This window comes from Triticum urartu, chromosome 2A (assembly GCF_056163025.1).
Source record: "Triticum urartu cultivar PI428250 chromosome 2A, HENAU_Tu73, whole genome shotgun sequence".
Classification (NCBI taxonomy): Eukaryota; Viridiplantae; Streptophyta; class Magnoliopsida; order Poales; family Poaceae; genus Triticum; species Triticum urartu.
Window position 1 is genome coordinate 546,251,690 of NC_141874.1, and position 17,417 is coordinate 546,269,106.

A 17,417-nucleotide genomic window follows, 5' to 3' on the forward strand; every position below is an offset into this window, starting at 1 on the left:
TCAGATGGGCTTGCTTGTTCTCATTTCCTTTTCCTTGAATCGTAAGAAATTGGGCCTTTTATTTGCGAGGGTAAGAAATTGATATAGTTTCAGATAGAAGATTCAGTTCCAGTAAAGTATCGTAGAGTAACCTCATTATAATTTCGGATAGAAGATTCACTTCCATTCGATTATCACCCCTTACACGCGAGATAACAGCAGAACGCTCTCACCTCCGATGTGCAGAGTTAGGTCTAGCTAGGCTCTTTACTTTTTGACCATTTTTCAGTCTCCAAAACTAACGTTTTATGCTGCAAAAATAGCACTAGAAGTCTACATCCAAAATGTCACTACCTTCATGAAGGCGTCTACGCCCTTTTCCACTGCACTATGGGGAAAACCCTAGTTCCAGGTTCCTGGATCGGGCGATGACGGTCCTTGGAGGCAATGTGACGGTCCTTCTTCGAGGCAATGTGATCTTTACTTTGCTTGTCCCGTCACTGCCAGGGCCGGCCCTGTGTTTCGGGAGGCCCTAGGCGAACTCGACGATATGGGCCCCTATGTCCTATGTCCTAAGACCATATATGTATGCGTGTGCGTTATATATATATATATATATATATATATATATATATATATATATATATATATATATATATATATATATATATATAACTTATTAAGAGTAACTTTCAATCACACATCTTTACTTTAAAATTTGACTATAATAATTCAATGATTCCATCAAGAACAATAGTAACCAAATTCGAAGTGACTCTATCAACAACAATGATATAAAAAGATCGCAAAATGAAATCCTAGACATGTACATAGAATGACAAAAAATTAATAGATTGGATTAGAAAATTTTAAAATTTTGTGCATACTGAAATTGGAGGATGGATCATGGATGTATAGTTGAATGGATCATGGATGTATAGTTGAATACGTACATACTAAATAAAGAAGAAATAAACTACTGAAGGTTTGGGGGATGGACAAGAACTGAGAAAATTAACATGGATGGAAACGTTCAAACGTATTCACTTGTAGAATTTCAGCGATTGGAGACGGCCGCGTTGTAGACTTCAAGACTTGCAGTCGGGTGTATACTTGTATAGGTATTGTCGTGGTGCTGCCTTGCCGGATGCCGGATGGCCGGGTTGCCGGACTGCCGCGCGGGGGCGGCGCTCGCAGCTCTAGCGGGCAGCGGCGGCCGAGGCGAGGGCGACGCGGCAAGGCACCGAGCGAGGAGGCCGACGGGCGTCATGGGCCACGAAAAACGAGCAGTCGTGTGCCTGGGAACTGGCGTGTGTCACGGCGCCCGACCCTTCGTGTTTGCTAATCGATCAAGGGTCGCTAGCTTGACACTTCGTGTTTGCTAATCGATCAAGGGTCGCTAGCTAGCTATCTGATGGGCCTCTTATTTCTTTTCTTTAATTCTTTTCATATTTTTTGCTGGGTTATAGTATATATAAATGCTCCATCATGGGCCCCTCCCTTGCCTGGGCCCTAGGCCGTCGCCCCGTCGCCCATACCCCAGGGCCGTCCCTGGTCACTGCTTGCTGCTGGGATGCTAGCACAGTGGCCTTGGATGAGTGTAGCATGGTCTAGCGTAGTTCGAGGGCCATCATGCGGCTTGCCCTACCGTGTCTTTGTGAAGTCGGAGCTGTCCTGGGGGAAGGCCTATATAAACCCCCCAGGGCACCCATGCAAAGGGTGCAGCCTCATAGAGATTACACACACATAGAGAGAGGGAAGTTAGGGTTAGCCTTGCTCTTCTTCCTCCACTAGAGAAACGGCTCGAGGAACATGCTTGTAGCCACCTTTGACGATCTAGTGATCACGCGGAGACCCCACAGAGCAGGACTAGGGGTGTTATCTCCTAGGAGAGCCCTGTCGGTGTCAAAACCGGCGGATCTCGGGTAGGGGGTTCCGAACTGTGCGTCTGGGGTCGATGGTAACATGAGACAGGGGACACGATGTTTACACAGGTTCGGGCCCTCTTTATGGAGGTAATACCCTACTTCCTGCTTGATTGATCTTGATGAATATGAGGATTACAAGAGTTGATCTACCACGAGATCGTAATGGCTAAACCCTAGATGTCTAGCCTGTATGATTGTGATTGCCTCTACGGACTAAGCCCTCCGGTTTATATAGACATCGAAGGGGCCTAGGGTTGTACAGAGTTGGTTTACAAAGGAAGGAATCTACATATCCGAACGCCAAGCTTGCCATCCACGCAAAGGAGAGTCCCATCCGGACACGGGAGAAAGTCTTCTGTCTTGTATCTTCATAGCCCATTAGTCCGGCCCATGTTATACATAGTCCGGACGCCCGAGGACCCCTTAATCCAAGACTCCCTCATTAGCCCCTGAACCAGACTTCAATGATGATGTGTCCGGTACGCAAATTGTTTTCGGCATTGCAAGCCGGGTTCCTCCTCCGAATACTCCAAAACAACCTTCGAACACAGAAAACGTGTCGGGCTCTGCAAAACGAATACCACACACTCACGTAGAGAGTATAATATTTTACGAGTCCAATCCACTGACAACTTTTGTAGCGTGACATCACGTCACTGCCCGGTCATTATTTCGAACCGTTTTTAGCCTCCCGCTCCATGTTTTAAGATGCGGTTTTATTGGCACGTCTTGTCGAAGTAGAGATCGTGTCCCCTTATTGCGGGATTCTCATCAATACGGGCGTGGGTAATCAAACCGTGCCGTCTGCACGGCCCTTGGGGAATAGGCGAGTTTTAAAGCGAGTGGGGAGGCGCTTGATATTCACAGCCTTTATAAAGGGATACGGATTTCACCTTTTCACCCACGCCCTCTTCCTCTCTGCCCATCCATTCTCGAGCTCCAGCGCCCAAGCTTCCACCTCAAAAAGCACTCCAGCCATGTCCGGATCTGGAGCGCAGGGCAAGTGGATGGTTTCCTCCGTCAAGGAGAAGGACATCACCAAGCTCCAGAAGGCCAGGTACTTAGCCCAGGAAATCGCCCACCGGCTTCCAGCAACGGGGCAGATCATCCCCACCCCGGAGCCCCATGAGAGGATGGTATTCATCCCCCACTTCGTCCGTGAATTGGGATTCCCTCTCCACCCATTCGTCCGCGGACTCATGTTCTACTATGGGCTGGATTTCCACGATCTGGCCCCCAACTCCTTCCTCAACATCTCGTCATTTATTGTCGTGTGCGAGGCCTTCCTCCGCATCCCACCCCACTTCGGATTGTGGTTAAATATCTTCAATGTGAAGCCGAAGGTGGTGGGTGGTCAACACGCAGAGTGCGGAGGCGCCATGGTGAGCAAGATGCCCAATGTCTCATGGCCCAAAGGTACCTTCGTGGAGACCGTCAAAGGGTGGCAAAAGCAGTGGTTCTACATCACAGAGCCTCGCGACACCACTTGGGCCGCGACTCCTGAATTCCAGTCCGGAGCCCCGATGCGGCTCACCTCCTGGCTAGACAAGGGCCCGGACTGGTCTTCGTCAGACGAGCTGACAGCGCTTCAGACGCGCATTAGGAGCATGGTAGACAAGAACATCAAGCTTGTCAATGTGATCCAGGTGATGCTTGTTCGCCGGATCCTTCTGTGCCAAAGCTGGGCTTGACATTTGTGGGAGTTCGATCCGGCCGAGCACCATACCTTGCAACAGTTCTTCGGCACTATGCGCGAAGACATCTGGAAGGTGCTCTTTAAGGCCAACGAGACGTGGCCGGCGAAGACCGAGGACCGCGAGCACGACTTGGCCCATCCCGCCAGTCCGGTAAGTTTTTCGTATTTCAAGGTGTATCCTTTACTTGCATACTCAAGGAAGACGCCTAAGCTTCCCCATTTATTTTTTCAGAGCTGGACAAATAAGGCGGAGCGGATCCAGTGTCCGGCTCCGCTGCCCGAAAACCCAACAATCCCTCTTCTGACGAAGATGCTAGTTCTGGCGCCCTACCAAGCGCCGGAGAAGAAGGCCAAGGAGACCAGGAGTGGTTTCCACCATAAGGGCACTTCGGACATGACGTCCGAAGACGCCGAGACCCACTCCTCCCACACCGAAGGCGAGGAAGAGGAGGAGGAAAGCAACTCTCCTCCAGAGGGTGGGGGGACGAAGAAAAGGGGGGCCTCCACGCATCTGGAGGCAGAGGCGTCCAAGAAGGGGAAGGTCTCCCCCGCGGACAACTCCACGTGGGACATCGATAGCAGCTCAGAGTGGTGCCCCAGGGATAAGCCCCTGGCCGAATTGTAAGTACTCAAAGACGCACACATATATCCAGCTCCTTTACTTCATGGTTTTAACATGTTGAATTATGCGCTGCAGTCTGACTCGTTCTGACCTCCAGCGATCCTCATCTCCGGGGAATTCGCTGGATCCGAAGGTGATGGACAGCGGGTCCCTTCCGGCGGCCTCTTCTCCCAAGGCCATGGATGACACCGAGGTGCTGTGTCAAAGGACCTCCCCAGGCCAGGGAGAGACGCAGGAGGCCGTCAGGGTGGCGCCAGAGGTGAACCCTCGGCCGCCGGACACATGGGGGAGTAAATCCCCATGGAGACTGGCGATGGGGGCCATATCCAATCCGGCACCTAGCCGAATACAATTCTGGAGACCTATACGGCTCTGGAATTCGGCAAGTAGCCTCCTTCAAAAGAAGGAGGTGCACCGATTCCACCGATGACCTCTGTCCATCCAGAGGCACCGGATACTCTACTAGAAGCGCTGCGAAGTGCTTCCATTGTTGAGGAACACCGTACCCTCATGGGTACGGTGGTTGAGAGGATTTAGTCCACAAAGAGCGGACTGACCGAAGCCTGCACAAGCCTTCTAACAGGCTTTGAGGTATGAAAACGCAATTTATGCAAAAGGAATGTCATAGTATAGACAGTAGCCCCTGAGACACTGTCCGGTGTTCGAAAAGAAAAGCCAGACAAAGGATCAACTAATTTTCGCAGGAGACTAACCATACGTGTCAATGTGAATAAGCATGCGTCTTTGCTGGCTGCGACCTCTCATGCTGCCGAGGTCTCCGGACTGAAGCAGAGTCTGGAGCGGACCGAGGAAGAGCTCGGCCGCATGAAAAAACAGCCGGAGGACCATGAGGGTATGCAATGACCTTGTGTAGATTCAGAAAGGATGAATGATTTGTGTTGACCATAGTACCATGATATTTTGTAGGAGCGGCGACCGAGATGGAGACCCTCAAGAAGGCACTGGCCGAAGCCCAGGAGAGAGCAGCAAAGGAACAAGCCGCCCGCGAGAAACACGAGGCCAGGGTTGGTGAGGTCCAGCAGGAGCTCCAGGACGCCGTGAAGAAATCCGAGTCCTTGGAGCGCAATGTTGCAGATCAAGAGTCTGAACTTGCCAAGGCCCGCCAAAGCGCACACGATGCCCGGGTTGAAGCCCAGGGAGCCCTCCAGGAAATCCAGGAGGCCAGAAAAATCGCGGCGGGTAAGGCCTTTATTATGCAGAGAAAGTATGTGAAGAAAAGGTTCCTCTTACTGACCCGGATTTGGAGTTCTCCAGGGGCGTTTGCGGATCTACCGCGTAGTGTTGCTGATGCTGCCGAATTCTTCCGAGCCGAAGAGGGGAGCTCAACGGAGAAGCTGTTCTGGTTGCAATACCTTACGCAGAGCATCCGGTGCCCTTTAGCGATCAGCTGAAACAGCTGACCGAACTGCATAGGGTGGCCGAACTGGCCATGAAGGATTTGATAATCCGTCTATGGCCTACGACGCCATACCCAGCAGCTACTCCGGGCTCATGAAGCGGCTGGTCAATGCCTGCCCTCGGCTTGATGCCATCAAGCGGTCAGTCTGCATTGAAGGTGCGCGGATGGCCTTCGCCCGTGTCAAGGTGCAGTGGGCGAAGATGGATGCCGTCAAGCTCGCCACCGAGGGATTGCCCGCGGGTATGGAGCACCGCACGCCCGAGTGGTATTTTGATGATGTCCTGAAGGGATCCCGCATTGTAGAGTGCCAGTGTTCAAAAGACATTATCTTTGAATGAAGTCATTCATGTTATCCCTTCCTATATTATGAAACAAAGTCTTATGTAATATAATGTTTGTTGTTTGAAAATTTTACCTCCTGTGCGTCCGTTTTGTTAAATCTGAGAGTTGGCCAGTCGTCGGCTTCAGCCCCCACATAGGTAGTACAGGGGTGTTCGGGATGAATCTAAACACTCTTGATCCAAGAGTTTGGTCCTTGAAGGAGGTGTTTAGCGCAACGAACCAGGCAATCGGACTATGTGGCTTTATCACTCTCACTTAGCCATAGGAGTTTCACAATAGGAATGTAGGCGCAACCCCTAGTTATTATTTAATCCAGACTAGGGTGCTGTAGACACCTGATCGGGTAGAGGCCGATTCGTCGCACAATGCGGAACAAATCGCAAAAGATTTTTAACCTCCGAATAGCTGACTAGCTCTTGCCGTATCATGACAGTCAGTTTTCGGCTTTCTCTACTGAGGTGTTTGCTTGGATAAACCAGAAACACAATCACAGTAGTTCTCCCTTTACTACCCTAGCCGATAGGATGGAACGTAAGGTAGCAAGTGATACGTCTCCAACGTATCTATAATATTTGATTGTTCCATGCTATATTATATTCTATTTTGGACATTATTAGGCTTTATTATACACTTTTATATTATTTTTGGGACTAACCTATTAGCCGGAGGCCCAGCCTAGAATTGCTGTTTTTTGCCTATTTCAGAGTTTCGCAGAAAAAGAATATCAAACGGAGTCCAAACGGAACGAAACCTTCGGGAACATGATTTTTTGAATGAACGTGATCCAGAGGACTTGGACCCTACGTCAAGAAAGCTACCAGGAAGGCACGAGGTAGGGGGCGCGCCTACCCCCTTCCCCCAGGCACGCCCTCCACCCTCGTGGGGCCCATGTTGCTCCACCGACGTACTTCTTCCTCCTATATATACCTACGTACCCCCAAAGTATCAGATACGGAGCCAAAAACCTAATTCCACCGCCGCAACCTTCTGTACCCGTGAGATCCCATCTTGGGGCCTTTTCCGGAGCTCCGCCTGAGGGGGCATCAATCACGGAGGGCTTCTACATCAACACCATAGCCTCTCCGATGATGTGTGAGTAGTTTACCTCAGACCTTCGGGTCCATAGTTATTAGCTAGATGGCTTCTTCTCTCTCTTTGGATCTCAATACAAAGTTCTCCACGATTCTCGTGGAGATCTATTCGATGTAATCTTCTTTTGCGGTGTGTTTGTTGAGACCGATGAATTGTTGGTTTATGATCAAGTTTATCTATGAACAATATTTGAATCTTCTCCGAATTCTTTTATGTATGATTGGTTATCTTTGCAAGTCTCTTCGAATTATCAGTTTGGTTTGGCCTACTAGATTGATCTTTCTTGCAATGGGAGAAGTGCTTAGCTTTGGGTTCAATCTTGCGGTGTCCTTTCCTAGTGACAGTAGGGGCAGCAAGGCACGTATTGTATTTTTGCCATCGAGGATAACAAGATGGGGTTTGTATCATATTGCATGAGTTTATCCCTCTACATCATGTCATCTTACTTAAAGCGTTACTCTGTTCCTTTGAACTTAATACTCTAGATGCATGCTGGTTAGCGGTCGATGTGTGGAGTAATAGTAGTAGATGCAGGCAGGAGTCGGTCTACTTGTCTCGGACATGATGCCTATATACATGATCATACCTAGATATTCTCATAACTATGCTCAATTCTGTCAATTGCTCAATAGTAATTTGTTTACCCACCGTAATACTTATGCTCTCGAGAGAAGCCACTAGTGAAACCTATGGCTCCTGGGTCTATTTTCCATCATATTAATCTCCCGTTAACAAGCTATTTCTGGTGCCGTTTTTATTTCACTTTATTTACTTTGCATCTTTATCATAAAAACACCAAAAATATTATCTTATCATATCTATCAGATCTCACTCTCGTAAGTGACCGTGTAGGGATTGACAACCCCTTATCGCGTTGGTTGCGAGGATTTATTTGTTTGTGTAGGTGCGAGGGACTCGTGCGTGGCCTCCTACTGGATTGATACCTTGGTTCTCAAAAACTGAGGGAAATACTTACGCTACTTTGCTGCATCACCCTTTCCTCTTCAAGGGAAAACCAACGCAGTGCTCAAGAGGTAGCAGCAAGCACAGGAGCCGGGCAACCCAACTATTGACCAAAGACACCAGTAAAAAAAACTATTGACCAAAGACATGATTCAGAGCCGATGCATATAATGCTAAAATTCGAGGTGCCGAACTGTACTGTAAAAAGTGTTCGGACTTTGTTGCCGTAGTATGGAGCATAATGAAGCCCGTAGCGAATTAAAGCGTACGGGTGCAATCCATAAGAATAGTGAAATAAAATTAAGTATTAAGCTCGTGCCACGCAAGTTGGGCCACAAACTGTTTCCATTATAGTTTGATTAATACGTCAAAGCGTATTTGTACAAATAGTGCGATAAGCAACCTGGCTTTTTAACATGCCAAGACCAAGGGGGAGCTACGTGCGGGTCCCGAAAACAGGTAGAATGATCTTCAAGAAGAACATCTAGAGATTCCCCCACACGTCTGTACTGCTTGCCACCTTGGTGTATCTATCCTTCGAAAGGACCGATGATCAGGCCATCGGGAGGGGCCTGTGAAAGAAAAGACTAAAAAATGGTAAAAAGGAAAAAGAAACGTATGTGTGGGAGCCGTATGATGGACCACAATCAAGTTACGCCTCCGTCTATGCCCATGGTATTTTGAGTGCGTAGTTATGTACGCGCGGTATGTACACCGCCATTTGGTCGGGACTGAGACGGAGGCCGAATTGCTAGTCGAGCTCCTGACGGGCTAGACTGTCCTGATGCATAGTAGTCCAGACTCGTTTGACAATGTCCGGGAGCTTGGCCGCCGAATTAAGGTTCTGCTTGATAAGGCCGCTCTGTACTTCTGCTACTAGGGCCGCGGTGTGCTCCTTAGTACGGAGGGAGCGCTCCGTGTTTCCATTGACTGTTATGACACCGCGTGGTTCGGGCATCTTAAGTTTGAGATAAGCATAGTGTGGCACCACATTGAATCAAGCAAATGCAGTTCGCCCGAGTAGTGCGTGATAGCCACTGCGGAAGGGGACGATGTCGAAGATCAATTCTTTGCTTCGGAAGTTGTCCGGGGATCAGAAGACAACTTCCAATGTGATTGAACCCGTGCAGCGGGCCTCTACACCTGGTATTACTCCTTTAAAGGTAGTTTTTGTGGGCTTGTTCCTTGATGTATCGATGCCCATTTTGTGGACTGTATCCTGATAGAGCAGGTTGAGGCTGCCGCCACCATCCATGAGGACTTTCGTGAGGTGGAATCCATCAATAATTGGGTCAAGGACCAGTGTGGCTGAACCACCATGACGGATACTGGTCGGATGGTCCCTGTGATCGAAGGTGATCGACATGATGACCATGGGTTGAATTTTGGGGTGACTGGCTCTATTGCATAGATGTCCCTGAGCGCACGTTTGCGCTCCCTCTTGGGGATATGGGTAACGTATATCATGTTCACCGTTTTAACCCGGGGGGGGGACTTCTTCTGCCCCCCTGTGTTCGGTGGACGGGGCTCCTCCTCGTCGTCCTCACTTTGCGACCCCTTCTCATTGTTCTCGGCATTTAACTTGCCGGCCTGTTTAAAAACCCAACATCTTCTGTTAGTATGATTGGCTGGTTTGTCGGGGTGCCATGGATCTGACATGGATGATCGAGTATGCGGTCCATGCTGGATGAGCCCGGATTGTTCCTTTTAAATGGCTTCTTCCGTTGGCTGGATTTGGAGCAACTGAATCTGGCATTGACCGCCGTGTTATCGGTCTTATCACCGTTGTTTCGACGCTTGTTCCTTTGCGTCGGGGCTTGCTGTTGCTATTTCTGGCTTCGGAGGTGCCAGGTTCGCTTGAACTATTGTTGCTACAGGCTAGCCAGCTATCTTCGCCCATGCAAAAGCGGGTCATGAGTGTCGTGAGGGCTGCCATGGACTTCGGCTTTTCCTGGCCGAGGTGTCCGGCGAGCCATTCGTCGCGGATGCTATGCTTAAAGGCCGCTATGGCTTCGGCATCCGGATAGTCGATGATCTGGTTCTTTTTAGGTAGGAACCGAGTCCAAAATTTCCTGGCTGACTCTCTGGGCTGTTGAACTATGTGACTTAAGTGACCGGCATCCGGAGGTCGGACGTATGTACCTTGGAAGTTGTCATGGAAGGCGTCTTCAAGTCCTCCCAGCTGCCAATGGGGTTTTCACGCAGGCTGTTCAGCCAGTGCCGAGCTGGTCCCTTGAGTTTTAGTGGGAGGTATTTGATGGCATGAAGATCATCACCACGGGCCATATGAATATGGAGAAGAAAATCCTCAATCCATACCACGGGATCTATTGTTCCATCATATGATTCGATGTTCACGGGTTTAAACCCTTCTGGGAATTCGTGCTCCATTACTTCATTAGTGAAGCAGAGGGGGTGTGCGGCGCCTCTATATCGGGCCAAGTCGTGACGTAGCTCGGATGGAGTCCGTCTGCGGTTTTCGGCCCGGGCGTGATTATGCTTGTCATGTTTGGCTAGATAGCCGTCATCGCGCGTCGGGGCACGCCCCTGCGATCCGTAGATCGACCTAGTCTGACCTGCTCTACTGTCCAGGTCTTGCCATAGGTCATATGTATATCCCCGAGCTGTTACCTCTCTACCTTTACGGTGAGGTAGTATGGGCTGGTGTTCAGTTTTAGTTGCCATTTTGTCCCGGCCATGAGGTGGTCAGTCAGCCACATTACGCGTTGATGGTGCGGGCTCGAGGGCCTCATCGTCAAATTGGGGTAGCAGTTTATGCTTCGGGTAAATTTTGATTGGGCACTCGAGGCCATATTCCTCGGCTGCCAGGACATTAGTCCACCTATCGTTGAGCAGATCTTGATCAGCTTGAAGTTGCTGCTGCTTATTTCTCAGGCTCCTTGCAGTGGCAATTAGCCGGCGCCGAAAGCGCTCCTGCTCAAGAGGTTCCTCAGGTACGATAAAGTCTTCGTCACCGAGGCTCACCTCGTCCTCAGAGAGTGGGAGATAATTACTGTCCTCCGAGTCTTCATTTACGGCCTGTTCGCCGGGGCTAACTTTCCCATCTCTCCGATCGTCCTGTTCGAAAGTTGGCTCGACGGGGTCTTCTTTGTCTTCAGCATCGTCCGGAGTGTTGTTGTCACTTGTGCCGATATTGCTGTCTTTTCTATTTTGTGACTCAGAGCGGTGCCGCTAGCATCGGCGCTTTGGCTGTGTCTCAGGAGGTTTACCCTCGGCTGGATCTTCTTTATCATCGCCGCTACCCTCTTTGGCTGTGTCCACCATGTACACGTCATATGAAGAGGTGGCCGTCCAGCGTCCGGTAAATGGCGGGCTTTCGGCCTGCTCCTCTCCGACATCGTTGTCCATACCGTCAATGTCTTCGGAGCCGTAGTCGAGCATGTCAGTTAATTCCTCGACAGTGGCTATGAAGTGGGTGGTGGGTGGGACGTAAAATTCCCCGCTCTCAGCCCCTAGTCCGGGCTGGGCGTAGTTCGGACATTGCTCCTCTATAATGACGAGGGATCGCATCAAGTCTAGACCCTCACTTAAAGGCGAGGTTTGATCAGGGACAAGAAAATCCATGGAGTACGGCGGGAAGGAAACTCCTTGGCCGAGCTCACATGCTAACTCCGAGGGTTCGGAGCTAGTGTCTGGAGAAGAGTCTAGCTTCATGATGGTTGCCAGCGACACTACTTCCTCCGGCTCTCCCGTACTGGGTTTAGTGGCCACAGATAGTCCGGCAGGCTCGGTAATCCCGTCTTCGGACCTGGTGATGCGCTCCGGATCTAAGGCCAGAGCGGAGGTAGGGGTCATGAACCCTTGGAAGTTCAAGTCTCCTCGGATATCCAACATAGTCGAGATTTCCAAAACTAATCTGGTGACCTGGGGCGTAGCTGTCGATCTTCTCTAGATGGCCAAGCGAGTTAGCCCGCAGTGCGAAGCCGCCAAACACAAAGATATGACCGGGGGGGGGGGGGAACCTCCCGCCGGGCAACATTGTTGTAGATGATTGATGGAGCCATCAAACCTTCTGGTGAAGATGCAACAGAACTCTCAATGAAAGCACCAATGTCGGTGTCAAAACCGGCAGATCTCGGGTAGGGGGTCCCAAACTGTGCGTCTAGGGTCGATGGTAACAGGAGACAGGGGACACGATCTTTACCCAGGTTCGGGCCCTCTTTATGGAGGCAATACCCTACTTCCTGCTTGATTGATCTTGATGAATATGAGGATTACAAGAGTTGATCTACCATGAGATCGTAATGGCTAAACCCTAGATGTCTAGCCTGTATGATTGTGATTGCCTCTACAGACTAAACCCTCCGGTGTATATAGACACCGAAGGGTCCTAGGGTTGTACATAGTCGGTTTACAAAGGAAGGAATCTACATATCCGAACGCCAAGCTTGCCATCCACGCAAAGGAGAGTCCCATCCGGACATGGGAGAAAGTCTTCTGTCTTGTATCTTCATGGCCCATTAGTCCGGCCCATGTTACATAGTCCGGACGCCCGAGGACCCCTTAATCCAGGACTCCCTCAAGCCCCGAACCTGGGTAAAGTTCGCCGGCATACATGTCTACGCCTCATTCCGCTTCCTGGCACCGGCGACGTCTTACTATCCCCCACCATGATAAGCCATCCTTTGGCATATGTCGCACGACACCCCCGACATTTGGCGCCCACCGTGGGGCTAAGTGCACCGTCGTTTGGAGATCTATTCTAGACGGGAACCCTTTTCCTTCCTGGCGAGCGTAGCTAGCTCAGCACGCCGGATGGTGTTTGCGTTGACACGCTGCGTGGAGCAGAAGCTGTTTGCGCTGCCAGCGCCCTTGCTGACCTCGTCGGTGAGATCCGTCTCTCTGATGAGCCAACACTTGATGATGGAGCAGCCCGCTCCGAAAACTGCCTCGTCGAGCTCCTTGGCAAGATCGATATCGCCGACGAGCCTGCCTTTGACAAAGAGTCTGTTGGCTCTACCGACCCGATGCTCGCCGACTTCGACGTGGCGTCTCCCGACTCCTTCCTCGACAACGTGGTGGTCATCAATGACCCGCTTCCTTGCACGGACAGTAGCGGCAGCATCATCACGGAGGTGCTCGTCGTCAGCCACGATGGAGCCTCTGGCGGAGCCGCCAAGGACCCATTGCAGGCGGCAATGCGGGACTTGTCTACGCCCATTGCAGCAGACGCCAACGCCAAGACGCTGGAGGCCTGCCGCGTCTCGCTCATCGAGAACGCCAAGAAGTTGGCCACCATGAGACGCCTCTCCGAGGCCTTCCAGCGCGAGATCGACCGTGCCGTTGGCGGCACACCGACCGCTGGTGGGCCCAGCCACGTGGGCTCGGACCGACAGTGAGGCGGTGCCGTCGCCAGCATGTTTGGGGTAGACCGCCCTGTCTACACCACGCCCATGGAGAACATACATGCTGCCCAGGCGGCAGCAGATGAGCTGGACCACCTGGAGGGCGATGAGCGTCGCTACATGATGAAGCGCGTTCAACAGCTTATCGATGCGGCTGCTGCACAACAAGAAGCCGGCTGCCGTGCAGAAGAGCCCGGCCAACGGGTTGAGAACCCGCCTCCTCGCCAAGAGCATGGCGCGACCTCCCGACGCTGACAGGCGGCGTCCGCGACAGACGAGACAAAGAGTCAGCTGCCAGCTGCAGCCGGACATGCGTCACCATCGAGCACAACCAAGATGGCCGCACACGAGCAGTGGAACGACGGGAGAACTATCCGCCTCCCCCGCCTCCTCGAAGGGAGAGGCGCGTTTCCCCGCTGCCTGTTGAGCACCCAACTCTCGGCGACCGGCTAGGCCGCCGAGAGGGAGTCGGAGAGAATGACACCCGCCACCAGATCGACCGTCTCGCTCGGTCCCTGGCGCTAGAAGAAGAAGACGCAATGGGCCCGCCTTGTTTCAGCCCCCGCATTCGCAATGAGCCCTTCCCCAAAGAGTTCTTGCTCCCGAGAGACACGCCCAAGTACAACGGCTCCTTGAAGCCGGAGGATTGGCTGGTTGACTACTCCACAGTCGTCAACATAGCGAACGGCAACAAGCGCGTTGCTGTAAAGTATGTTCCGCTCATGCTCCAAGGCACGATCCGTACATGGCTGAACAACCTGAAGCCCTACAGCATCAACAACTGGGTGGATTTCACCGAAGTGTTCATCCGCAACTTCACCAGCACCTACAAGCAGCCGCCCAAGCCCCACCAGCTCTCTTTGTGCATTCAAGGCCCGGATGAGTCCGCCCGCGACTACCTGACGCGGTGGGCTGAACTGCGCAACTCCTGCGAAGGGGTGCATGAGGTCCAAGAAATCGAGTACTTCACCGCCGGGTGCCGAGAAGGCACCCTCCTCAAGCACCGACTCCTCTGCGACGAGCCTGCTACACTCGACGGACTGCTGATCATAGCAGATAGGTATGCCACTGCCGACTCCTCCATGAAGTCGGAGCTCCGAGTGGACGCTTCTGGAAAGGTGCTCCCTCCGGCTCCTAGGACGCCGGCTGATGACAACCGTCGGCGGCAACAACCGAACGACAACAAGTGCAAGGCCCCGCAGCTAGCTTCCACTAGCCGGCAGGTGGCAACAGTCGAAGACCAGCAGCCTGAAGGACAACCCGACCCCAAGCGCCAGAAGGGCGGCAAGCCCGCTTGGCTGCCTGCCTTATCCTATGAGCAAACCCTCGATGCTCCCTGCAAATTCCACAGCGGTGCGAAGCCGTCCAATCACACCACCTAGAAGTGCCACTGGCTCACCCGAATCTCCAAGGGCGAAGGACTGCTGCCCCCTCTTCCTGCTGGCCCACCCCCGCCTCCTCCCCAGCAGCCGGCGACCCGCCCAGTAGTCGGCGCTATCCAGGACGAGTACCCCAAAGAACACGGAGCCTACGCCGTCTTCACCAGTGTGGCTGGCGACCGGCACAACCGGCGTTAGCAGCACCGAGAGGTGAACGCCGTTGCTTCAAATGCCCCAGAATTCATGCACTGGTCCGAGAAGCCCATCAGCTGGAGCCGTGCTGACCACCCGGAGGTGATGCCCTCTCCGGGTTCCTATGCTCTTATGTTGGATGCCACCCTTGCAACGGACAGACGAGCTGCTCTCTTCTCCCGGATTCTGATAGATGGCGGCAGCAGCATCAACATCCTTTACTACGATACCATGGAGAAGTTATGCATCAAAGAGAGGCAGCTCCAGCCCAGTCGGACTGTCTTCCATGGTATTGTGCCTGGCCTTTCCTGCTCACCAATTGGCAAGGTCAAGATAGACGTCCTCTTCGGAGATAAAGATCACTTCTGCTGTGAGGCGATTTGGTTTGAGGTGGTGGACCTCAAGAGCCCTTATCATGTACTGGCGGCGCCACACTATGCTTACCTCAAGATGAAGATGCCGAGAACCAAGGGCATTATCACAATTGTCGGAGACTATGAGAAGTCGGCCGCCTATGCTGCAGCTAGCAGCCGGCTGGCCGAGTCCCTTATAATTACTGTTGAGAAGAAGCTCCTAGACCGGGTGGTGGCCATGGCCAATAAGCGGCCGGACCTGTCACCAGAACCCAAAGAGTCAAAGACCCAAGGATCCTTCCAGCCGGCCAAAGAAACAAAGAAGACCCCCTTGGACCCTGAGCACCCGGAGAGGCACGCTATTGTAGGTACCAACCTCGATAGCAAATAGGAAAGCGAGCTCGTCGATTTCCTCCATGAGAATCGGGACATCTTTGCATGGTCTCCCAAAGACATGCCGGGTGTTCCGACGGATTTCGCTGAGCACAAGATACATGTCAGAGCATATGCAAAACCAGTCAAACAACCCCTCCGCTGATGGTCGGAAGAGAAGAGAAGAATTGTTGGTGAAGAGATAGCCCGGCTTCTAGCAGCTAGCTTCATTATGGAAGTATTTTTTCCAGAATGGCTTGCCAACCCTGTCCTTGTACTGAAGAAGAACAACAAGTGGCGCATGTGCATTGATTACACCAGCCTCAATAAAGCCTGCTCCAAGGATCCGTTTGCTTTCCCTCGGATTGACCAAGTGATAGACTCTACAGCCGGATGCGAGCTGTTGAGTTTCTTGGATGCCTACTCAGGTTACCACCAGATCAAGTTGAACCCGACAGACCACCTGAAGACCGCCTTCATCACTCCATTCGGAGCCTTCTGCTACCTGACCATGACATTCGGCTTGAGGAATGCCGGTGCCACATTTCAGCGTTGCATGCAGAAGTGCCTCCTCAAGCAACTCGGTAGATATGCCCACATCTATGTAGACGATATTGTGGTGAAGACAGAGAAGCGTGATACCCTTTATGGAGATCTTAAGGAAACTTTTGAAAATCTATGCCGGTTTCAGATCAAGCTCAACCCAGAAAAATGTGTCTTTGGAGTACCAGCCGGCCAGCTCCTTGGCTTCCTAGTCTTAGAGCGCGACATTGAGTGCAACCCTATGAAGATCAAGGCTATCGAGAGGATGGAGAGTCTGCGAGACGTCCAGAAATTCACTGGCTGTTTGGCATCCATCAGCCGCTTCATCAATCGACTGGGCGAGAAGGCTCTTCCCCTATACCAACTCATGAAGAAAACCACTCACTTCAAGTGGAATGACAAGGCGGACGAAGCTTTTCTCCAACCCAAGAAGATGTTGACCACGCCGCCTGTTCTAGCCGCACCAACTGCTAAGGAGCCTATGCTCCTCTACATCGCCGCCACCAGCAGGGTGGTCAGCACAGTCGTGGTGGTAGAACGCAAAGAAGACGGCAAAGCACTGCCGGTCCAGAGGCATGTGTATTACCTGAGTGAGGTGCTGTCAGCCTCCAAGCAGAACTATCCTCACTACCAAAAGATGTGCTACGGCGTGCACTTTGCCGCTAAGAACCTCAAGCCGTACTTTCAAGAGCACCCCATCACGGTCGTCTACACCGCCCCGCTTGCCAAGATCATTGGAAGTTGAGATGCATCGGGCCGAGTGGCCAAGTGGGCCATCGAGTTGGCCCCCTACACTATCTTCTACTAGCCTCGCACTGCCATCAAGTCCTAAGCACTGGCTGACTTCCTCATCGACTGGGCCGAGACCCAGTACCTGCCGCCAGCGCCGGACTCCATCCATTGGCGGATGCATTTTGATGCTCAAAGATGCGCACCGGTTTGGGAGTCGGCATCGTCCTTACCTCTCCCAAGGGCGCCAAGCTTAGATACACATTGCAAATCCACTTCGCCACCTCCAACAACGTGGCCGAGTATGAGGCGCTCGTACACGGACTCCGGCTGGCCAAAGAACTCGGCATTCGCTGGGTCCTGTGCTACAACGACTCAGCCTTGGTAGTCCAATAGTCGTCTGGCGACTCAGACACCAAGGATGCAAACATGGCGAGTTAC

The 17,417-nt window shown here is 52.0% G+C and overlaps 1 protein-coding gene across 1 annotated transcript; it reads left to right on the top strand.

Annotated features, from left to right (window-relative positions):
* Positions 1–16,512: 16,512 nt before the first annotated feature.
* Positions 16,513–16,992, top strand: LOC147985825 (uncharacterized). Its single transcript, XM_087541756.1, has one exon. The coding sequence runs from the start codon at positions 16,513–16,515 to the stop codon at positions 16,990–16,992; it is 480 nt and encodes a 159-aa protein (XP_087397882.1).
* The last annotated feature ends 425 nt before the right edge of the window (positions 16,993–17,417 follow it).

Excerpts from the sequence above, each read along its gene's own strand:
- LOC147985825 (XM_087541756.1), top strand. The coding sequence starts at position 16,513 with ATGGAGAGTCTGCGAGACGTCCAGAAATTCACTGGCTGTTTGGCATCC.